Genomic DNA, 24,775 nt, shown 5'->3' on the forward strand with positions numbered 1-24,775 from the left:
GCTGTTGTATACATTATTTGCACTGGGCAAGATTCATAGGTAAAGGTTTCCCCGTTGTGTCTGACTCTAGGAGGCGGTGCTCGTCTCCATTTCTCAGCTGAAGGAGCCAGCATTGTCTGAAGACACTTCTGTGGTCATGTAATCAGAGCCAAGTACACTGCTACCTTCCCACCAAAGTGTTACCTATTTATCTACTTGCATCTGCATGTTTTTGAACTGCTAAGGGGGCAGGAGCTGGGGCCAATAACACCCCATCGTGCGGCACTCAGCTCTCAAACCTGGGCTGTCAACTTTCCAGCTGACAAGCTCAGTCTTTAACCGCTGAGCCATTGCACACCCTGCAAAATTTATAGGGAAACTGAAGCCCTTCCATATTCCACATATTCATATTTTTTCCACCATGTGGATTTGTTGATAAGGAATTAGGTCAAAATTCTGATTAAAGCTCCTTCCACACTCCATGCATTTATAAGGTTTCTCCTTCAAATGGATCCTTCTGTGAGTAGAAAGGTTACTGCTTGTATTAAAGCTCTTCCCCCATTCCATGCACTTATAAGATTTCTCCTTGAAGTGGATCCTTCTGTGGGTGGAAAGGTTACTGCTTGTATTGAAACTTTTTCCACACTCGGGACATTTATAGGGTTTCTCTTCCGTGTGGATTCTTTAATGAGAAGTAAGAGCAGTACTCCAACGAAAGCTCTTTCCACACTCCAGGCATTGATAGGGTTTTTCTACCGTGTGGATTATTTTATGGGAGGTAAGGTCACTGCTTTGACTGAAGCCTTTTCCACATTCCGTGCATTTACAGGGTTTTCCCCAGTATGGATCCTTCTATGGGAAATGAGGTTGCTGCTCTGAGTAAAGCACTTTCCGCACTCAATACATTTATAAGGTTTCTCTCCTGTGTGAGTCCTGACATGGAAAGTTAGACTACTGCTGTTGCGGAAGCGCTTTCCGCATTCCATGCATTTATGCAGCTTCTCCCCTGTGTGTATGTGTGTGTGTGAAGTAAGGGACCAATATACACGGAAACGCTTCCCACACACCAGGCACTGAAATGGCTTCTCCCCGGTGTGAATGGTACGATGGGAATTAAGGTGCCTGCTCGTGTAAAAGCTTTTTCCACATTCCGCACATTTGTAGGATTTCTCGGCAGAGTGGGTCCCTTTATGAAGTCAGATCACTGGCCCTCCTGAAGCTCTTTCCGCACTCTGCACAGATGTGTGGTTTTTCTTTTGAGTGAATCTTTCTATGAGAAGAAAGGTTGCTGCTTGTAGGGAAGCCCTTCGCACACTCCGCGCATTTGTATGGTTTCTCCCGTGTGGACCCTTTTGTGGGAAATCAGGGAACTGATTTGACAGAAGTTTTTCCCACACTTCATGCATTTATAGGGTTTCTCCCCTGTGTGGATCCTTTTATGGGACATAAACGCAGGTTTCCACCTGAACCTTTTCCCACATTCCATGCATTTGTATGGTTTCTCTCCCACGGGATCGCGTTCATGCAGAGAAAAAGGAAACATCAGATTAGAAGCCTTCCCATTCACGCTGCTCTCCTGGAGTGAGTTTTGGGCAGCTGTTCTTACTCCCATTTCCTGAAAGGTTTCTCTTCTGTCTTTCTAATTCCACTTGATCTGCAAGAAACTCTTTTCTCTCTTTCTGACTGATCCATTGGAATGGTTCCTTCTTTTTCTCCTGTTTTTGCTCAGTAGCTCCTGAGCGGAAGAAAAGAATGAGCATTTTGGCAAAATTTGGGAAATACAATAAAATTAAAAAATGACAGTAATTTACCTGCCAAGGAAATTCCTGGAAAAAAAACACTTTCAAAAATCTGATTGTTAATTTTATATTTCTGGTGGGATTATTATTATAGCAATAGTAATAGCACTTCCAGCACTCTCTGGATGGTTTATAATGTCAGCATATTGCCAGGATATTATTTATTAAATTTATATGCCGCACAACTCCCAGCGACATTTATATACATAAAATTGCATGGGTGATATTCAAATGGGTAGTTTTCATTTTATGATCAATAAAAACTTTCAAAAGCCCATACACACACGACACAGAGAAGCATCACAGTGTAGTTTGAGTGTATACATGTACATGGTGGAAAAGAAAGAATGCTGAGAGTTTACAAGACGCAGGAACAAAGCTGTTACAGAATCTAGTAGTCCTGCTATAGATACCTTGAAACCTCCTCCCAGAGGGAGCAACAGAAAGAGACCGTGAAGTGGGTGTGTGGGGTGTCTCACAACACTTTGAGCTATAAGCACATGGTTCTTATAAACAGCATCCTGAATAATGGGAAGCGAGGTTCCTATAATCTTCTCTGCTGTCCTCACCACTCTCTGTATGGACTTTTTATCTGAGACACTGCTGCCACCAAACCAAACCGTGATGCAGTTTTTTAAAATGCTATCCATCATGCCTCTGTAAAAAGGGGCCAGGACAGAAGGAGAGAGAGATGTCCTCTCCTCATCTGATGCAGGAAATGCAGACGCTTCACTGAATATAATTATTTATAATGCCATTTATAAAAGGAGTTCAGCTATCCTGAAGGGTGATGAGGAGGGGGCAACTCATGGGGGTTGTTTGCGGAGGCCTCTGACTTTTATCTTCTCCTCCATCGGTCCTGCCCTTCCTATAACTCCGCTGAAGATGTTACCTAGTGTAGGAAGTTAGCACCCACCCCTCTCCTAGAAGAATGAAATATTTTAGGAAATATTAAAAAGGCAGAATATTATATTTCCCTGGACGAGAAATGGAGAAGCATGTTTTAAAGACAAAGCAACTCCCTGCAGCTCCCTGTCCCTCCCCCACACCATTGTCAATGGGCCATTAAGGCCTCAGCCAAGCTCACTCATTCCCACCCACCCCTTTGTCAATGGACCATCATCTGCAACACAATAGGACCCATCTAGCAACAGAAACTCACTAGCAACAGAAACTCACCACATGGCAAGGCTCAAGCAAGCTTGGGAGACAAGCTACAAAGTTAGCTAAGACCCCCGCCCCCTGGGAGTCTGAAACCAATTTCTTGTACAGAAACAGGAAACTCTGAGGTAGGGCACAACAGAGGGCATAAAACCAAGGCACTCCCAGCATCTCGTCCCCCCCCCTTTTTTTTTTCTACTCAGGATCTCAAGCCATGTGATTCTGTTCAGGAACTCAAGCCATGTGATTCCTGTCCACCATTAAAGCAGCAGAAGAAACATCCTTCTTGGTTCAGTTCCAAGTGGGGGGAAAAGACACTGGAAACATGGAGACTGCTTGGAAAAATGGTTTAATGGTGGACAGGAATCACATGGTTTAAGTTCCTGAACAGAAAAGGGCGAGATACAGTGAGTCCCCTGGTTTTATGCCCTCTCTGTCTTTGAACTTCCTGGGGCCCTGAAAGAGTATCCTGATTGGTTGTCAGACTCCCAGGAGGTGGGGGTCTTAGCTAGCCTTACTGGCTGATGTAATCTTCCCAGGTGCCATGTGGTGAGTTCTGTTGCTAGATGGGTCCTATTGTGTTGCAGATGATGGTCCTTTGACAAAGATGGGAGTGAATTGAGTTTCTGCCTCTGGCCCATTGACAAAGGGTGGGGGGGGCAAGAAGGTCTTTAAAACATGCTTCTCCATTTCTCATCCAGGGAAACAATATTCTGCCTTTTTAATATTTCCTAATGTTGGAAGATACGATTCACCCTTCTCCTAGAAAAAGGAAAAGAAACTCAAAAAAAAAAAATATTAAAAGAGCAGGAAAATTCCCCTAAAAGAAAATAAGCAGAAACTCAGGCAGAAGTTTCAGCCCCCACCTTTGTCAATGGGCCATTAAGAAGCTGAAGCCACCCTAATTTCCACAACAAAGGAAGGACAAAACTACAGGGGCCTGCAACATCCCAACAGGTATGGGACACAGAAAAAAAGGAAACACCCAAAAAGGAAAAGAAATCAAGCCAAAGTAATTAGAATTTTAAACACATGAGAAAAGGAGATATTCACTAAAACAGTAATAACAAACTGATTAATTATAGGGACCGAACAACTACAAAGGGCTAGGAAAAACAGAAATTGGACTATAAAACAATTACATATTTGCCAGATCCAGGACGGAAGCACCCAATCACAAAAAAAAAAAAGCAGGGTTTAAACACCATAAAACAATCACACACACAAATCAAAGGATTCACATGCCAAATCAAAAGAATTTCAAAAGTCTTTAAAGGGTCACATAGAAAAAAATCAAAAGACCTTTTAGGATATAAAAAGGGGTTTTTCTTACAGCTCAAACAGGCTCGGAACGCTGTGATTGTATTTGTTTCTTGCCTGCCTTCCTAATGTAATGAAGCGGGCTCTGATAGATGACCACTGGATAACTTTCTATTCACTCTATTCTAAAAAGCAATGCATCCGGTTGGAAAAAGTACAAACTCAGCCAAAATCCTTTTGGTTCCTCTAGGAGGCCTCTAAGTTGTCAGAAGAAAGGAACATTCTAATGACATACAGCTTAAAGGTTGGTTAGGTCAAGGGGATCCACATGAGTTAAGAGTTGTCTATCGTCAAAAGATGATTTGAATCTATGCTTCAGTAACTTTTTAGAAGAATTATTATAACTGTTCTGCAAACTCTGTAATTAGGAAATGTCAATTAAAAATGATAAATGTATATGACCATATGAATTGCTGAGTTAACAGAATCCTTTGTCTAGAAGGGTATAAAACCATTGTACCTAATTTCTGTCTTTGTTCAACGCTTCATGTACAGAGCCTTGAACCTATTGCGCAATATATAAATTTGTCTCTGATTAACCCAAAGGTTGTGTTTGTCTTATTAAATCCACAACATTCCTATATAAATGATAAACTAATTCTGCGCTCAAGCAGCTGACCTCCAATCATTTCGAAGTTATCTCCAGGAGTTTTGAATTCAAGAAGGGAAAACTCTTGTCTTCCAACAATCCTTAAAAGGAAAGGCTTCTTTTTCCTTCTGTTGGAAGAAACATCCTTCTGGGTTCAGCTCCAAGTGGGGGAAAAGACACTGGAAACATGGAGACTGCTTAGAAAGATGGCTTAATGGTGGACAGGATCACATGGTTTGAGATTGTAGGAAGTTAGCACTCACCCCTTTCCTGGAAGAGTGAAATATTTTAGGAAATATGAAAAAGGCAGAATATTATATTTCCCTGGGATAAGCATATTTTGAAGCAGCTCCCATCTTCCTGCCCCCCACCCTTTGTCAATGGGCCAATAAGGCCTGGGCCAGTCTATTCTACATAACAAAGATCTACCTCCTTCAGGCAGAGCCATAGTAGGAATTGCCCAAGATCCAACAAAGATAGGATTAGCCCTCTACACAATAGCAGCAGAAACTCACCACATGTGACCTGGGAAGCACATGTGACCATCAGCCAACAAGGCTAGCTAAGACCCCCACCCCCTGGGAGTCTGACAACCAATCAGGATACTCTTTCGGGGCCCCAAGAAATGCAGAGCCAGAGAGAGCATAAAAACCCGAGGATTTACTGTATCTGCCCCTTTTCTATTCAGGAACTCAAGCCATGTGATCCTGTCCACCATTAAACCATCTTTCCAAGCAGTCTCCATGTTTCCAGTGTCTGTTTCCCCACTTGGAGCAGAACCCAGAAGGATGTTTCTTCCAACAAGTTCCTGAACAGAAAAAAGGGCAGATACAGCGAGTCACCGGGGTTTTATGCTCTCTCTGGCTTTGAACTTCCTGGGGCCCAAAAAGAGTATCCTGATTGGTTGTCAGACTCCCAGGGGGTGGGGGTCTTAGCTAGCCTTGCTGGCTGATGTAATCTTCCCAGGTGCCATGTGGTAAGTTTCTGTCCTAGATGGGTCCCATTGTGTTAGTTTCTGTTGCTATTGTGTTGCAGATTATGGCCCATTAACAAAGGTGTGTGTGACAAAGCTGGAAGCTGCTTTCTCTTTAAAAAATGCTTCTCCATTTCTCAACCAGGGGAACATAATATTCTGCCTTTTTAATATTTCCTAAAATATTTCATTCTTCCAGGAAAGGGGTGGGTGCTAACTTCCTACAGTTTCAACACTAGCTTGGTAATGAAATGTTCAGAACCGTCCTCAGGCATGAAAAGGGGTGGCAGTGCAACATGGGCCCCAGGCCACCCCCTTCCCCAGAACTCAGAAGATGGAATTTAAGATGCGGATTTTGCCTATCTGCGTTCCTGCCCCAACACAAAGCTGCCCATTCAGACGAGCAGGGTCGTGCCTGGCAGAGCCCTGTTGCCTGGCTTGAGCATGGAAATTCGTGGCAGGGGAACATGGGATACGGGATTTCCCCCCACACCTAAGTCAGAGGTGGGCAACTATGGCCTTTTTATGACTTGTGGACTTCAACTCCCAGAATTCCTGAGCTAACATGGCTGGCTCAGGAATTCTGGGAGTTGAAGTCCACAAGTCATAAAAGGGCCATAGTTGCCCACCCCTGTAAGTGTCTCAACTCCCCCCACCAGAAAGGCTCCCATTCGGATTCTTTCGGGAAAGCTCCCAACCGGCCTTTCCAAGTGACGTCATTTCCCGCCACAGTTCACTCGCCGGTCGCCCCGCGCATGCGCCGTCCCCTCCTGAAGCTCGGAGGCTGCCCGGGGCCTCTCCATCTTTACTGAGGGGCGCCCGCAGCCGGGCCAACGGCGCATGCGTGCCCAAGCCAGGCGGAGCGACGTCGTCCAAAGCGTGGCCACTCTAGGACTCTGACCCTCGCTCGTTTTAACCGCTTTTGTTCTGCAGGAGGCGATGCGGCTGCGGGGAAAGTTTTGCGAGGACGGAGGTGCAGGCGGGAGGCTGTTCGGTGAGTTGGGGGAGCTTTTCCCGTGGAGCTGGAGACGCATGGAGGGAGGCGTGCAATCTCTCCCTCCAAAGTGCTGAGTCCTGGGGAAGGGAGGGAGAAGCCCGGGGTCCCATGTTCCCCTGCCGCCCCTTTTGCATGCATGGAAAAAAGCCTAAAGTGGGGAGAGAAGGCGCTTGCATTGCAGAAACCCAGCAGGAGGATGGGATGTTTTTTGCAGCAGAGATAGGAGGTGCAACTGGCTGCATTCAAGCAAAATGCAGAGGAGAAGCAAGCAAAGTAGCCAAAATGGAAGGATGGGATAGAAATAGAATAGGAGTCTAGAAAAGAGAGTGGAGAATAGAAAAGAGATTAGAGGGTAGAAAAGAGAATAAAGAGTAGAATAGAATCTAGAAAAGAGAACAGAGAACAGAATAGACTATAAAATAAAATAGGATAGGAGTAGGGTAGAAATAGAATAGAATCTAGAAAAGAGTAGAGAATAGAATAAATAGAATAGAATCTAAGTTAGGAATAGAATAGAATCTAGAATAGAGAGTGGAGAGTAGAAAAGAGACTAGAGAGTAGAAAAGGGAATAAAGAATAGGAAACAATCTAGAAAAGAGTAGAGAATAGAATAGGGAATATAGGAATAGACTAGAATCTAGAAAGAGAATAGAGAACAGAATAGACTATAAAATAGGATAGGAATAGGGTAGAAGTAGAATAGAATCTAGAAAAGAGTAGAGAATAGAAAAGAGACTACAGGGTAGAAAAGAGAATAGAAAAGAGAATAAAGAATAGAACAGAATCTAGAAAAGAGAATAGAGAACAGAATAGACTATAAAATAGGATAGGAATAGGGTAGAAGTAGAATAGAATCTAGAAAAGAGAGTAGAGAATAGAAAAGAGACTACAGGGTAGAGAAGAGAATAGAAAAGAGAATAAAGAATAGACTAGAATCTAGAAAAGAGAATAGAGAACAGAATAGACTATAAAATAGGAATAGGGTAGAAGTAGAATAGAATCTAGAAAAGAGTAGAGAATAGAAAAGAGACTACAGGGTAGAGAAGAGAATAGAAAAGAGAATAAAGAATAGAACAGAATCTAGAAAAGAGAATAGAGAACAGAATAGACTAAAATAGGATAGGAATAGGGTAGAAGTAGAATAGAATCTAGAAAAGAGAGTAGAGAATAGAATAAATAGAATAGAATCTAGGTTAGGAATAGAATAGAATCTAGAATAGAGAGTGGAGAATAAAAAAGACTAGAGGGTAGAAAAGATAATAAAGAATAGAAAACAATATAGAAAAGAGTAGAGAATAGAATAGGGAATATAGGAATAGACTAGAATCTAGAAAAGAATAGAGAATAGACTAAAAGAAAATGGGGTAGGAATAGGGTAGAAATGGAATAGAATCTAGAAAAGAGAGTAGAGAATAGAATAAATAGAATAGAATCTAAGTTAGGAATAGAATAGAATCTAGAATAGAGAGTGGAGAGTAGAAAAGAGACTAGAGAGTAGAAAGGGGAATAAAGAATAGAAAACAATCTAGAAAAGAGTAGAGAATAGAATAGGGAATATAGGAATAGACTAGAATCTAGAAAAGAGAATAGAAAAGAGACTAGACAGAATAGAATAGAGAATAGAAAAGAGAATGGAATGGAATAGAGAATAGGATAGGAATAGAATAGAAATAGAGCTGGAAGAGACCTTGGATGTCTTCTAGTCCAGCCCCCTACTCAAGCAGGAGATCCTATATCAATTCATATAAGTGACTGTCTAGTGTCTCTTCTTAAAAACCTCCAGTGATGGAGCACTCACTATTTCTGAAGACAAACTGTTCCACTGGTTTATTGTCCTCACTCTTAGTCTGGTTCATTTGAGTGAGGATTCCAGTGTCCCATGTGGTATTAATCAATCCATCCATCAGTATAGAGCTGGAAAGGGACCTTGGAGGTCTTCTAGTCCAACCTCTTGCTCAGGCAGGAAACCCTACAACCATTTCAGACAAGTGCTGTCCAGTCTCTTCTTAAAAACCTCCAGTGATGAAGTACCCATACGTTCTGAAGGCAAGCTGTTCCATTGGTTAGTTATCCTCAGTGTTAGGAAGTTCCTAGAAGTTTCTCCTTAATTCCAAGAGCATCAGTGCAGTCCATTTGGCTTGGCAACCACTTTGCTTAATGGCCAAGGTTATAGCCCTCTCTAAGCAGTTTTCAGAGTCACCATATTGCCCCCAACAATCTGGGTCCTCATTTTACCAACCTCGGAAGGATGGAAGGCTGAGTCAACCTTGAGCCTCGTGAGATTCGAACTGCCAAATTATGCCATCCCTATGCCAGTTCAAAAGAATCCTTCGTCTGACATTTTGCAGGGAGTTCTTAAAAGATTAAAATGTCACTTGTTAACGTTCTCTGTGCTTTTCCGTTGCAGATGTATAGGGCGGAAGCATCTTGTCTCCTTGCCTAGACACAAAAATATCTCATGAACAAGGAGCGTGAACAGATCTGTGGCCCCATTTAAAGCTGTGTTGGAGAAAGGAGGAAGATGGAGACGCCACATTTAGCAAGTGAGGCAACTGGAGAAGAACCTTCTGCCATTCAGGTTGGGAGCTGTGACAAGATCTGGGCAACCACTGGGCAGAAGATCCCGGAGGAGGAAACCATCCCCTGTTCAGAAGTTCAGCCATGGAACTTCAGGAGCTTCCAATATCAAGAAACTGAGGGTCCCCGAGGACTTTGCAACCGATTCCACCAACTTTACCATGAATGGCTGCAGCCAGAAAGGAACACGAAGGCCCAGATGCTGGACTTGGTGATCCTAAAGCATTTCCTGGCCCTCCTGCCCCCTGAAATGGAAAGGTGGGTTCAGGAGTGTGGAGCAAAAACCAGCTCCCAGGCGGTGGCCCTGGCTGAAGGCTTCCTCATGAGCCAGGTGGAAGAGAAGCAGCAGAAAAATCTGCAGGTAGACATCTTCATTTTGGGGTCTTAGAATGGTTCCAAATATAATACTATAGTTTAACAGATTAACAAGAGTTGGAAGGGATCTTGAAGGTCATCTAGTCCAAACCCCCCTCCTCGCCCAAGCAGGAGACCCTACACCATTTTCAGTCTCTTCTTGAAAGTCTCTAGTGATGAAGCTCCCACAACTTCTGAAAGCAAGCCGTTCCATTGGTTGATTGCTCGCTATCAGAAAATTTCTCATTTCTAGGTCGAAACTCTCCTTGATCAGTTTCCACAGTTAAACATGCTTGGGAATGGGATAAGCACATGTATCATCTGACAGAAATTAATAATTCAATAAATAGTCAAAGGGCAGACTCCCATTTTCCACTAGGCCTTTTTCTGCCATCAGTTTTCTAGGTTTCAATAGTAGGGTGTCAATCATCCCCAATATGGTAGCCAGCAAAAGAAACTCCTGAGACATAATTTTTTTCTCCAAGCGAAAAAAAAAACAGAAGTGGGTACAGGAGTGGAAAAGCCAGTTCTAACATTTCACGCACAACAGCATAAGATAAATTCCCCTTTTTCCTCCCTGTTCCTTCCATAGACATAGACTTAGAATAACTTTATTGTCACATGGTCCTTTGCCCACCAATCAGTTGAACCTGGCTTGTTTTGAGAACTATCGGTTTGCCTCGGACATTCTCCGCTTTGGTGACCTTGGGGGTGGAACTGTCTCCGGCTTCCAGATGGCACACTTGCATTCCAGAGCTTCCCTCCCAAGCTACCCTTACATTCCAATGCCTTCCCTCCCCCTCCCATTATTGTATGGTTGCGAGCAGATTGCGTAGCAAGTCAACCATGGCATGGGGATTTCTGGCATTTTAAGATTAAGAACACATTTGTTTCTCTTCTACTGTAAACCGCCACAAAAACTTCAGCTGACGGGTTTTTTTAAACTGAAATAAATAAACTCTTGTGGCAGATTGTTCAGTTCCTTCCATTTGGGGCAAATGTTTCCTTTTTAGTTTCCACCTCCACTGATGGATATAAGGGACCACAGCATTGTGGATTGAGAAATATCCATTACTTCATCTCTGTTGGTCCATTCATCCTTTTCTCCTTTCTTCTATTCCTTTTCTCCTTCCTTCTGTTTCAGCAGCAGCAGGAGTCCCCCTCAGCTGTCATCCCTGAAGATCCAGATAGAGAATATCCCTCTGAGGAGCTGCTTTTCGAGCCCTTCTCCACCGAAGATCCTGATCAGGGCACCTCAGGAGGTAAGAGAAAGGTCGTTCTAAGCAGTGTGAATGTTCTGGCTCCCCTTGGATAGAATGCCTTTCCATATTTTATTTGTTGGGTTTTTAAAAATTATTCTTTTATCGCTGTTGTCTCCTTCACAGGGAACAGAACCATCTCATTTGTATTCGTACAGCCATCTTGTTCCAGTGAAGCTGAAGACGTAGCTGAAGCTCCAGCTCAGGTAGCAGAACAAATCTCAGAAGATGCAGGGAAACAGGTGCTTTTCCAAAAGGCAACTAGTCTTCCTGGGGGGTTTTTTTTTCTCCTTGAAAACATTTCGCTTCTCAGCCAAGAAGCTTCAGTTCAGAACTGAACTGAACATTACCTAACATCACATTTCCAAATTGATAAATAACATTTACATTTTAAAAAAGCATCATTTGAAATCTAGTCTCAGGAGGGGGGAAAAAGGACCCTCTGGTTTGAAGAACAGCGTAAAGTAGAATCTGCAATTTAATATTTCTTTAGGAGATAGGTTACATAGTAAATGGAATAGAAATATTTTATGAGACTTTCAGAAAGGATCCATTGAAGCTAATCAGATAGAAGAAGAATCTTGGGCTTGGAAGTTTGAACCACAAATATATTCCCTATAATCTGAAAAGCAGAAATTGGTCATCCTCGGGTTAATGGCCTTCACACAGATCCTAATATGAATTCTCCAGCACATTTGTGATGCTGTTCAGTCAGTGTAGAGATACATTGGACATTAGCTAACATCCAATCCGGGTCGGTCACCAGAATCAGAGGTTTTGTCTTCTGAGCTTTTGGACTTGTGCTGAAGCCCATCCTCGGTGAACTTCTCTCTACCAGAACATTCTGGTAGAGTTCCCTGAGAATGGGTACCAACACAAGACAGAGAACTCGGAAGACAAAACCTCTGGTCCCTGTGACCGATCGAGATTGGATCCTGCAACATTTTCCTAGAACACATACATTCACCTTCATATTAGCTAATATGTTAGGAAGGACACCTCCCCCCCATTACGGCTGTGTGTTTGAGGTCCAACTGCCAATTGATTCAGGAGTTAACTGTGTTACTGAATGGGAAATTCCGTCATGTAAATTAAACTTGTCCCAACTGTGCGTTCGGTGAAAACCTGTGAACTTTGCCCCTTTTCTTATATAAAGTTTTACATCCTTATCTTTCACTCATTGCCCCTTATGTGATTTTTGAACTTCTAAATCTGTCGTCGTCTGTTAATAGGGGAATTTGTTTCCTTGTTCAGGGTCCTGTGTCCTTTGAGGAGGTAGCGGTGTATTTTTCTGAGGAGGAGTGGTCTCAAATGGATGCCCACCAAAAAGCCCTCCACGAGGAAGTGATGCTGGAGAATTCTCAGAATGTGGCCTCTCTGGGTAAGAGTCCCCTGCTCAGCCTGCAAACGTTTAGAAGGTGGTCAGATTCAGCCAAACATTTCTCTCCAACCAGATCTCATCTTCTGTATAAAGGAATGGAATGGAATGGAATGGAATGGAATGGAATGGAATGGAATGGAATGGAATAGAATAGAATAGAATAGAATAGAATAGAATAGAATAGAATAGAATAGAATAGAATAGAATAGAACTTTTTTATTGGTCAAGTGTGATTGGACACACAAGGAATGTCTTGGTGCATATGCTCTCAGGATACATAAAAGAAAAGATACGTTCATCAAGAATCATAAGGTACAACACTTAATGATAGTCATAGGGTACAAATTAGGAATCAGGAAACAATATCAATATAAATCTATTCTATTCTATTATGGACCTAATGATCTGACTTCTGACCTTCACAGTGACTTCTTGTGTAGGACAAGAAGCTGCCTGCTTGTCCTATGAACCACATAAAATAGAAATGATTTACTTGAATTGGTTTGCTATTTAACAGAAATTGACTTTTGAAGGGGTTCCTTAAATAGAAACTACATCTGCATATTGACCATGCATCTTTATATTCCTGAAATTGTAATAATCCCATCAGATGTCCACAATGAATAAATGTTGCAACAATGGGTTATTTCTTATTGTAATAAGTCAACAAAATCTTGGGAGGGAATTTATTTACCCTTGATTTGATTCTTTTTCTTTCCCCTAGCTTCATCCAATTTTTCTTCTCTCTTTTCTTCTCAAGGAGCTCATGGGCAGGAGAATGACGGTTGCCAGGAACCATTTCAAGAGATTAATCAGAAAAAAGAAGAAAGACTTATAAAAGAGAAAAATCAGTCAAAAAAACAGGGGAGGAAAAAAATCAATCCTCACTGTATTCAGAATCAAGATGCCCTTCAACAACAACCTTGGAAAGGAAGGGAAAAAGAGAAGATGTTAGGGAAAAGAAAGGAAGTATTCGAAGACACAGTAGTAGTAAATAAAAACAGCAGAATTTATACTAAAGGAGAAGGTTCTGAATTGTTGGACAAAGGAAAATATAAGAAAAAAACTCTTTCTTTAGCTGAAAGGAGAAGAGCAGGGGAAAAGCCATATAAATGCCTGGAGTGTGGGAAACTCTTCAAATGGAGCAATTATCTTACTTCCCACAGAAGGATGCATGCAGGGGAGAAACCATACCAGTGCTTGGAGTGTGGGAAGAGCTTTGGTCAAAAAAGCCATCTTAATTCTCACAGAAGAACCCACAGTGGGGAAAAACCTTTTAAATGCATGGAGTGTGGAAAGAACTTTTCTCAGAGTAGTCACCTTAATTATCATAGAAAGATCCACAGCGGGGAGAAGCCCTATGAATGCACGGAATGTGGGAGCACTTTCCGGAGGCGCTCTGATCTTACTTGCCATAAAAGGATCCATACAGGAGAGAAGCCATATAAATGTCTGGAGTGTGGAAAGAGCTTCAGTCAGAATTGTTCCCTTAGGTCTCATCAAAAGATCCACACACAAGTGAAATCATATAAATGCCCAGTGTGTGGAAGAAGCTTCCGATGGAAACATTGTCTGGTTTCCCATAAAAGGATCCACACAGGAGAGAAACCGTATCAATGCAGGGAGTGCAAAAAGAGCTTCAGTACAAGCAGCACTCTTTCTATTCATAGAAGAATTCACTCAAACGAATGCACAGAGTGTGGAATAAGTTTCAGTCAGAGGGCTTACCTAATTTCTCATAAAAGGAGCCATAAGGGAGAGAAACCATACACGTGCGTGGAATGTGGGAAAGGATTCCAGAAAAGCAGCTCCCTTTCATACCACAAAAGAATCCATATAGGAGAGAAAACATATGAATGCATGGTGTGCAGGATGAATTTCCCTGAAATGGGATCGCTTGTGCGTCATGAAAAGACGCACCGAGAGGAGAAACCATATAAATGCATGGAGTGCGGAAAGAGCTTCAAGAAGAGCGCTGCCCTTACATGTCATAACAGATCTCACACTGGGGAAAAGCCATTTAAATGTATGGAGTGCGGAAAGAGGTTCAGTCAAAGTAGTCACCTCATCTCTCATAAAAGGAGTCATACAGGGGAAAAACCATACAAATGCCTGGAATGTGGGAAAAGCTTCTCTCAGCTTTGTTATCACAAAAGAGTCCATAGGACAGAGAAACCATATCAATGTACGGAGTGTGGGAAATGTTTTAAATGGAATAGCAGTCTTACTTCTCATAAAAGAACTCACACGGGGGAAAAGCCATATAAATGTGCCGAGTGTGGGAAAAGCTTCATCACGAGTGGTAAGCTTTCTTTCCATAAAAGGATCCATTCAGAAGAGAAACCCCATAAATGTACGGAATGTGGAAAGAGTTTTAGTCAGGGATGTGACCTAATTTCCCATGAAAGGATCCACTTAATAGCAAAACCATTTAAGTGTACGGAATGCGGAAAGTGTTTTCGTTGCAGCAGTGCGCTTCGTTATCACAACAGGAGCCACACAGGGGAGGAACATTACAAATGCAAGGTGTGCGGGAAGACATTCAAAACTAGCAGTAACCTTACTTCACATAGAAGGAGGGCCCACTTGAAAAAGAAGTAACTGCAGAGAGTAGGGGAAGAGCTTTAGTTAGGGTTTTGACCTAATTTCTCATCAATAAGTCCACCCAAAAAGTCTATATAAGTGGAACGGGGAAGTAATTTGAATTGAGTGCAAAGGATTCATACGAAGGAATATTGTCCTAAAATACAGAGACGTCCTGTTATCCAAGTCCAGCAGAGGGCTGGACGAGAAGACCTCCAAGACAGGAGTTAATCCAGCAGGTTCTGACAGGTTCTGGAGAACTGGTAGCGGAAATTTTGAGTAATTTGGGGAACCGGCAAATACCACCTCTGGCTGGCCCCAGAGTGGGGAGGGAATGGAGCTTTTGCAGTATCCTTCCCCTGCCACGCCCATCAAGCCACTCCCCCCAGTGATGCCATGCCTACCAAGCCACACCCACAGAACTGGTAGTAAAAAAAAATGGATTTTACCAGTGCTCCAAGGTCCCTTCCAGCTCTCTTCTGATTCTGATTTAAGTCCTTTGCTAGCCATAATGTGATGGACAGAAGAAAATCATGCGTGAAAGATTAGAGAATCTTCAGGCCTAACACGGAATGGACTTCTTCAGCGAACACTCATTTATATTGTTACTTTGGGTTCCAACTGCAAAAAGATTATTTTTTCATGAGAGAGGGGTGAGGGGTGAGATGTTTTCCTTTGGCAGTTTATTAATGTAACTGATATTCATGGTGCTTTTATAGGAATTAAAGTTTATTTTTTGTTTAGTTTACAGACAATGGGTATATACTGTATGCCATTCACAGTTGTCATAGAAATAAAACAACGTTTTCCTAAAATGTTTGCTTGGATGTTCTATACCATCAGTGTCAAACTCACCATGTCACATTGCCGTCACGTGACGTATCGCAATGTTTTTTCCTTTTGCGGAGTTGGGGTGAGCGTGGCCTGCACATGACACACCCAGCCCACAGGCCGCCAGTTTGACACCCCTGTTCTATATGAATGAGGCTACACTGCACATTAATGCAAAGAGGAAAAATGAAGTCAATGATAGTCAGTATAGAAATGGGTCTGAAAAGAAGAATGCTACTTATATTCAAATACATTTCAAGAAGAATGCTATATCTGGGATAAAAGATGTAGGTCAGTTCTAGATGGCAGCAATAAATTAGGATATATATTTTTTAATCTTCTTGTGCTAGTGTGTCAGAGTTTAGTATCCCAAATCTGGGAGTTCTAATTTAACCTCAGGGATTACTGAGCAGCAAGCAAGAATCCTGGCTGGATGTTGGCCTCTTTAGGACATTGTAAGGTCTCATTTTAACTCACTGATGGTGACTCTTACAACCGTAGATATTCAAAGGTTCTTCTTCAATGCAGAACAGAGTGCAGGATGATCAAGTTGCACCTCATCTTCCAAAGAAGAAAGCAGTTGCCTTGAGAAGGAATCGTCAAGATAGCAATATGGATCAAACGGTCTGGAGGCTAAATTGTATGATGAATGGTTGAGGGAGCTAGGTATAACTAGCCTGTCAAAAAGAAGGATTGGGGGGGATGTGATAACTGCCTTCCAGTATTTGAGCGGCTGTCACAGAAGAGGGGACTGACTTATTCACCATAACATCTGAGGGCAGGACAAGAAGTAATGGGTGGAAGCTCGTTAAAGACTGATTCGCCAATTGCGTCCCTTTCTAGACCGGGACTCATTACGCACAGTCACTCAAGCCCTCGTCATTTCCCGACTTGACTACTGCAATGCTCTCTACATGGGGCTCCCCTTGAAGTGCACCCGGAAGCTCCAACTGGTCCAGAATGCGGCCGCGCAAGTAATTATGGGAGCAACATGGCGCTCACATGTAGCACCTCTTCTACGCGAGCTGCACTGGCTTCCGGTGGCCTTCTAAGTGCGCTTCAAGGTGTTGATTCTTACCTTTAAAGTGATCCATGGCTTAAGACCTGAGTACTTACGAGACCACCTGCTGCAACCGATAACCTTCCACCAACCAATATGCTCTCAGAGAGTAGGCCTATTCATAGTACCATCATTAAAACAATGTCGTCTAGTAGTTCCAAGGGAGAGAGCCTTCTCTATGGGTGCATCTACTCTTTGGAACAAAATACCCCCTGGAATACGAATAATCCCAGATCTTCGCACTTTCCGACATGCCCTGAAGACCTTTCTGTTTCAACAAGCAGGGCAAGCATAAACATCTAAATTCTATGCCAAGGTCTTAGCAGATACACTAAGTTGACTCAATTTATTATTTACTGTTTATAAATATAAATATATAATAATGTATATATTATATGTATATGAAATCTTATTCTGTTCACCGCCCTGAGTCCTTCGGGAGAAGGGCGGTATAGAAATTCCATAAATACATACATACATACATACATACATACATACATACATACATACAATCCAACCTAAAAGTAAGGAGAAATTTCCTGAGAGCGAAAATACTTAAATGAATGAAACAGCTTGTTTCCTGGAATTGTGGGTGCTCCCATCACTGCAGGTTTTCAAAAATAGACTGGACATCTCTTTGACCAGGATGATATAAGGCAAGGGTGTCAAACTCGATTTCATTAAGGGTCGCATCAGGGTTGTGCTTGACCTGGGGGTGGGGTGGAGGGACGGAGTGGGCATGGCCAGAAGGATTTACAAAATTTAAACGTTTATATATTAATATTAATCTATTCTAATGTAATCTATTCTGATTCAAGTAGATGAATCTGGAGATGGATGATTCAATCTATTCTATTCTAATCTATTAATATTAATCTATTCCATTCTAATCTATTCTGATTCAAGGAGATGAATCTGGAGATGGATGATTCAATCTATTCTATTCTAATCTATTAATTAATATTAATCTATTCCATTCTAATCTAATCTTCTGATTCGAGATAATCTGGAGATGGATGATTCAATCTATTCTATTCTAATCTATTAATATTAATTAATTAATATTAATCTATTCCATTCTAATCTAATCTATTCTGATTCAAGGAGATGAATCTGGAGATGGATGATTCAATCTATTCTATTCTAATCAATTAATTAATATTAATCTATTCCATTCTAATCTATTCTGATTCAAGGAGATGAATCTGGAGATGCTACCCTGCTTGTCTCCCCCACCCCCTGCCCCCCCATATCCGAAGACAGGATGGGGCCCTCGGGGACCCTGGTGCGAATCCTGCCTCCTCGCCCGGCTTCTCTCCTCTCCTGCTGGGCCTCCCCTCCCCCCACTCGGGCTCTCCCCCAGACAAGGGTAAGGGAAGGGACCCCCGAATCCCCACCGCCTCCTGGCATCCCCGGTTCTTCTTCAGCTGCTGCTCTGCCCTCCATGGAGAGGGCAGCTGGGGAGCATAGGAACCGGGTTTGAAGCCAGAGGAGGGTTGGGCGACACACACTCCTCCTCTGGAAAGCCAGTTTCGCCCTCTAGCGGGGAAGCGCCTGACGTTACCTTCCTTTGGCAAGAGGGCGGCCCCTGGAGGATTCTGCTTGCAATGCAACTGCTCATGCCAGGAGTGGAGAAGGAAACCATTTTTCCATGGAGTTTGGGGGTGGGAGCGGGAAGAAGGAAGTTTATTTATTTTTATTTATTATTATTTGTCAAACACGTAAGATAACAGATATAAGTATAAACATGAATACAAGATAAGGATACAAATACATGGGGACAGTAGGACAGGGACGGTAGGCATGTTGGTGCGCTTATGCACACCCCTTACAGACCTCTTAGGAATGGGGTGAGGTCAAGGGTGAAATTCAAATTTTTTTACTACTGTGGGCATGGCTTGGTGGGCGTGGTGTGGCTTGGTGGGTGTGGCAGGGGAAGGATACTGCAAAATCCCCACTCCTGGGGAACGGATACTGCAAAATCCCCACTCCTGGGGAACAGATATTGCAAAATCCCCATTCCCAACCCACTCCAGGGGAAGGATACTGCAAAATCCCCATTCCCTCCCCACTCCTGGGGAAGAATATTGCAAAATCTCTGTTCCCACCCCACTCTGAGACCAGCCAGAGTTGGTATTTGCTGGTTCTCCGAACTACTCAAAATTTCCGCTACCGGTTCTCCAAAACCTATCAGAACCTGTTGGATTTCATCCCTAGGTGAGGTGTTCTTCCCTCCTCTCTCCCAATCCACAATCTTCTCAATCCAGCGGCTTTGGACAACTTTTGAATGTATCCATCTTTCCATTTTCAAGGAATCATGGGTTGGAAGGGACCTTGGAGCCCTTCTGGTCCAACCCCCTGCCCAAGTCAGGAGACTGTATATCATCCTGGGCAAATGGTTGACGAGTCTTCTCAAAAGCCTCCAACAATGGAGCATCCTAACTCCAGGAGACAAGCTGTTCCACTGATTGTTATCGCTGTTGGGAAATTTCTCCTTATTTCCCCAGTTGAATCTCTCCGACCGGCTTCCACATATTGATAGCCCCTCAAGTATTTATTTATTATATTTCTATACCGCCTTTCTCCCGTAGGACTCAAGGCGGTGTACAGTCAAGAAAAATATAGATACACAAACATCATAAAATTGCTAATTAAAATTATTATTATAACATAGTTTGGCCCAATTAAATAGAACCTAGATATCATTTTAAAAACATTCACATGTTCATATGTTTAGGCCCGCTTGTTGGAACATCAGGGTTTTGAGGGCACGGCGGAAAGCACAGAGATCAGGGATATTTCGTATCTCGGGGGCAGTTCATTCCAAAGGGTTGGAGCCCTCACAGAGAAGGCCCTCCCCCTGGGAGTCGCCAGTCGGCATAATTTGACTGATGGTACCCTGAGTAGTCTGAGTATTGGAAGACAGCTATCATGTCACCCCCAAGTCACTCTTTAATATGTCACTCTTTAATAGGCTAAACCTAGTCCTAGTTCTCTTAGCTGTTCAGCCTCTTGTAGGAAACCCCCACCCCCACCCGAGAAGAATGAAATATTTTGGGAAATATTCTTTTTTTAAAAAGGCAAGATAGAATATTTCCCCTAATGGAGAAATGGGGAAAAATCTTAAGGGAGACAGACACCAGCACCAGTCTCCCTGCCCCCAAGCAGAAACTGAGGCCAACTTTTAGAAATGCAGATTTGGTAATCCAAATCTGGTACCCCCTTATTGGTATTATGATTACTACTCTGTTGCTTTGCATATACACTGAGAGCTTCTGCATGGGAGACAAATTCATTGTGTATCTAATCACACGTGGCCAAATAAAGTATACGAACCTATGGCACACATGCCATAGCCGGCACGCAGAGCCCTCTCTGTGGGCACATGGGCCGTCGCCCAGCTCATGTCTACTGCGTATGGGCACATCTCCCGCCAGCCAGCTGATTTTCAGGATGCGCAGGGGGCGGGACACATGTGGGAGACACGCATGCATGTGCTGGGGTGGGCGGAGTGTGGGGGGAGCGCCGCATGCGTTCCAGAAGTGCAGAAACAGGCCCATTTCCAGCCTCCGGCGGGCCTCCAGAGCCTAGGGTAGGCTGTTTTCGCCCTCCCTGAGGCTCGACAAAAGCTTCCAGAGCCTTGCGAGGGTGAAAACACCCCCTCCCCGCTGTGGTGCAAGTTGCTAAAGTTTTTGAATCCCACACCTCATGCACATGCGTGGGGGATGTGTGGGGGTCGTGCACACATGTGCGGGGGGCGCACATTGCATTATGGGTGCCGGCTTTTCACACCCAAAAAGGGCTAGCTATCACTGGTATAGGGTCCCCTGCTTGAGCAAGGGATTGGACTAAAAGGCATCTGAAGTGCCCTCCCATTTTAATATTCTGTATTCCATGAGAAAATGCATCTTTGGAATACCTAAAGGATCAGTTTAGGAACAGTTCTATCCAGAGAAAATCTATCTCTGTGGTGATAAATATATTTTACAGCCATGATAGCTCATAATCAGTAGACCTTCAAAAAAGATTGGGTAATAAGGCTAGCATTGTCCTTTTAAGGTTATTCTCATTATTTTTGGCATGCTTTTCCATATATCTTCTATGTGTCAATATTATCACATCTGTGTTTCTGACTCATCAAAACTGACTCTTGGATGCTTGGTGAGATATCGGTCTTCCCCTCCAAGAATTTTATCTTAACGAAGCTACTTGCTTTAACCATTCTGTGTGCGCTAAACACAGCTAAGAATAGACTCAACGGGGTGGATATCTCCACAACACTAGGCGCTATTGCTAAGCTGCCTTTAAGTAAATGATTTCAACCTGGATTCCTAAACCCTCTCCAAAAGCAATTCCACGATTATCGTTTTTAATTGCGTCCAAGGATAATAAAATACATGATACGAATGAAATCATAATATATTTGATTTAATCTAAGGTTACAGGTAAATGTTTTGTGGGCATTTTATTACTTTAATGTCTTTTAAATGGTTTTAAAATGTTAGACTTCTAAGCTTCTCAGGGTCACTAGGTTGAGTTAGGCAGCCATACAAATTAAACAAAGAAATGCAATGCCTATTAGCTTTAGTCGTACCCTTGAATTCCACAGCAAAGCAGGCTTTGGATCGCTCACAGGAAAAAAGGCCGTTTATTTGCAATTATAGGCCTTCCCACCTCCTTTAATGAGAAATACGACCTGTATCTTCACTGATCCTCATTTCGGCCTTGGAATTTGCTACTTCTCAAAAGTCACAATCAGCAATCGGGATTCCTCGTCTTGTTTGGTTCAGAAAGGCAAAATATGCACGTGTACTGAAGCAGATGTATCATTTATAAGGATTATTGCCCAAGTAGATCCTTGTAAGTGACTTTAGATGACTTCAGGCTCTTCTCGCATTCCCTGCATTAATATGGCTTGCCCCATGTGGTTCGTTTTATGGCAGGTAAGATGACTGGTCTTAGTAAAGCATTTTGCACATTGCATGAAATTATTTGATTTCGCCCATCCAGATCTCTTGTTGGGAAGTCAGATATCTGCTCCGAGCTAAGATCTTTTCACACTCCATGCGTTAATAAGGCTTCTCCCCTTGCAAGCATCTTTTTATGGAAAGTGAAATCACTCATCCATCTAAAGCCCCTTTCACATTCCATGCAATTATGTGTTTTTCCCCCGTGTGGATCTTGTTATGTGAAGTAAGAGTACTCCTCCGAGCAAAGCTCTTTCCACACCGCATGCATGTACGTGGCTTTTCCCATGTGGATCCTATTATGGGCAGTAAACTCACTGTACCATCTAAAGTCCCTTCCACATTCCATGCATTTATATGGTCTTTCCCCTGTGTGGATCCGGTTATGGGAATTCAGGGTACTGACCCGAGTAAAGGTCTTTCCACACTTCATGCACTTATAGGGCTTCTCCCCTGTGTGTCTCCTCTTGTGGAAAATCAGATAACGGTTCTCCAGAAAGGTCTTTCCACACTCCATGCATTTAAAGGGCTTCTCCCCTGTGTGAATCTTCTTATGGGAAATAAAGGAACTGCGCTCACTAAAACACTTTCCGCACTCGATACATTTATACGGCTTCTCCCCGGTGTGTTTCCTTTTATGGGAAAGAAGATAGCGGCTCTGAACGAAGGTCATTCCACACTCCATGCATTTATAGGGCTTCTCCCCGCTGTGGATCCGTGTATGGCAAATCAGATAGCTGATCGTGCTGAAGCTCTTTCCGCATACCACGCATTTGTGCGCCTTCTCTCGTACGTGCGTCTTAGTATGGGAAGCAAGGGAACCGCTTTGAGCGAAGGACTTTCCACACTGCCTGCAGTTGTACGGCTTCTCCCCTGTGTGGACTCGTTTGTGGCGAGTAAGAGAGCTGCTTGTCGTGAAACCGTTTCCGCACACCATGCATTTGTAGGGTTTTTCCCCCGTGTGGATCCGTTTGTGACTTGTAAGATGGCTGCTCTGAGCAAAGGTCTCTCCACACTCCATGCATTTATATGGCTTTTCCCCTGTGTGGATCCTTTTATGGGAAATAAGTTCACGCTTTCCCCTAAAATCCTTCCCACATTCCATGCATTTGTATGGCTTCACCCCTGTGTGGATCTTTCTGTGGGAATTAAGATGGCCGCTTCTTCTGAAGCTCTTTCCACATATCAAACATTTATATGGCTTCTCTTCTGGGTGGTTCCATTTTTGCGAGGGGAGGGACCTATTTTCAGCAGAAAGTGTGAAAGTCAAAATTTCTCCATCATCTCTGAATAGATCGTCTTCTCCTTTAATCAGATATTCTTCATTTACATCTAATATGCCTTCGCTTAGCTCCACAGATTTCCTAATATATTCTTTATCTATTGTCTCTTCTTCGACAAGAACGTTTTGCATCTGAGCATCGATGGAAGACGAGCTTTCCGGATTCCAATTTTCTGACTCGTTTCTCTCATGGTTTTCTAGTTGCATTTGAATTGCAGGCTCCTCAATTTCCTTTCCAGCATTGATCACTTGGAACAGTTCACAGAAATCTTCATTCCCCTGCCCGTTATTATCTTCAGAGGAAGAGAAAAAATGAAAATAATAGCAAGGTTAGACAAAAGATCAAACTGTAGGATGTCATATAAATTTCCTTCTGAATTTTGGACTATATAGGTAGTCCACAACTTACAACACTTCGTTTAGTGAACATTCAAAGTTACAATGGCACTGATAAAATGGGCTTATGACTGTTTTTTACACTTACAACCACTCCATGGTCATATGATCAACATTCAGATGGTTGGCAACTGGTTCATATTTATGACCAGTTGCGGGGTCATGGGGTCATGGGAGCAGTTTTTGCAAACTTCTGACAAGCAAAGTCAATGGGGAATCCAGATTCACTTAACAGCCATATTACTAACTTAACAAATGCAATGATTCACTTAACAGCTATGGCAAGAAAAGTTGTAAAATGGGGCAAACTCACTTAACAGATGTTTCACTTAGCAACATAAGTCTTGGGTTCAATTGTGGTCATAATTGACCAGCTGTAATCTGATTTACCAGTTAAATTTAGTTAACATGCAAAACAGTTAATACTGTATAATTATTCTCTGCTCATGTGATCAAAATTCAGATGCTTAGCAACTGGTTCATATTTATGGCCATTGCTGTCCCTTAAGATCATGTGACTATCTTTTGCAGCCTTCTCACAAGCAAAGTCATTGGAGAAGCCAGATTTACTTCACAACCAATTTATCAACTTCAGGGATTCCCTTAACTGGCAAGGAAGGTTGTAAAATGGGGCAAAACTCACTTAACAGCAGAAATTTTGGGCTCAATTGTGGTCATAAGTCAAGGACCACCTGTATTGCATGTTTGCAATGGCATAGTATAGAAATGATAGTTTCTATAGTCATAAGCCATAACATATTTGAAAGGACCTAAACCACATTTTCTTGACAATTATCCATAATGTCACCCAGAGTAAACTTTAGAAAGAATCATTACAAACATCCACTGAAGTATTAGGAGAAAAACTAACATCAAGCAACGAATCAGCGAACATGTTAGGAAATGAGTATTACCTACCTTGTTGGGTTGGTAATATATAAACCATCAATATAGCTTTAAGATTGCTGTATTGCATCATACTGTGTCCTGATTGGTTAGCTCTGTAGCCAATCTCCTTAAGAGGAAGCTAGAAACATGGTTTGTTTCTCTTTGCTGTTCTTGCTCTCTGATATCTCTGTATGCTACTCTTTGCAAATCCAGAAGAACTGTTTATTGTGAATGACTACGACGACTGGTAAGAAGACTTTGTTATTGGATTATCCCTGGACTGTCGTTTTGCTATCTCCTGCTTTATATATGTATGACCTGGACTGTTTATTGGACTGTGCCTTACTATTTCCTGAAAGTAAACATAACTCAGTGTATC

At 42.6% G+C, this 24,775-nt stretch overlaps 1 protein-coding gene and 1 pseudogene across 5 annotated transcripts in view; one reads left to right on the top strand and one right to left on the bottom strand.

Moving 5' to 3' along the window:
* Positions 1–384: 384 nt before the first annotated feature.
* LOC117662541 (uncharacterized) overlaps positions 385–24,775 on the bottom strand; it is a 33,359-nt pseudogene continuing 8,968 nt past the window's right edge. Inside the window, exons 5-6 of the transcript XR_015732011.1 lie at positions 22,051–23,405; positions 385–1,555 (exon numbers count right to left, since the gene is read on the bottom strand). The product of XR_015732011.1 is annotated as an uncharacterized LOC117662541 (transcript). The remainder of the gene's footprint in view (positions 1,556–22,050; positions 23,406–24,775) is intronic.
* On the top strand, positions 6,557–15,787 carry LOC132710714 (uncharacterized). Of its 4 annotated transcripts, none has more exons than XM_060687627.2 (6): positions 6,557–6,815; positions 9,226–9,756; positions 10,894–11,011; positions 11,135–11,214; positions 12,263–12,389; positions 13,150–15,787. In XM_060687627.2, the coding sequence occupies exons 2-6, from the start codon at positions 9,340–9,342 to the stop codon at positions 14,988–14,990; spliced, it is 2,583 nt and encodes an 860-aa protein (XP_060543610.2). In that variant the 5' UTR covers positions 6,557–6,815; positions 9,226–9,339; the 3' UTR covers positions 14,991–15,787. The 4 variants fall into 4 exon arrangements, with proteins under 4 accessions (XP_060543610.2, XP_060543606.2, XP_060543609.2 ...); XM_060687623.2 differs by having other exon boundaries at positions 6,593–6,815; positions 11,135–11,250; XM_060687626.2 differs by having other exon boundaries at positions 6,654–6,815; positions 10,897–11,011; positions 11,135–11,250.

The sequence above is a fragment of the Pantherophis guttatus genome, chromosome 2 (genome assembly GCF_059756535.1).
Source record: "Pantherophis guttatus breed Tessera chromosome 2, ASM5975653v1, whole genome shotgun sequence".
NCBI lineage: Eukaryota > Metazoa > Chordata > Lepidosauria > Squamata > Colubridae > Pantherophis > Pantherophis guttatus.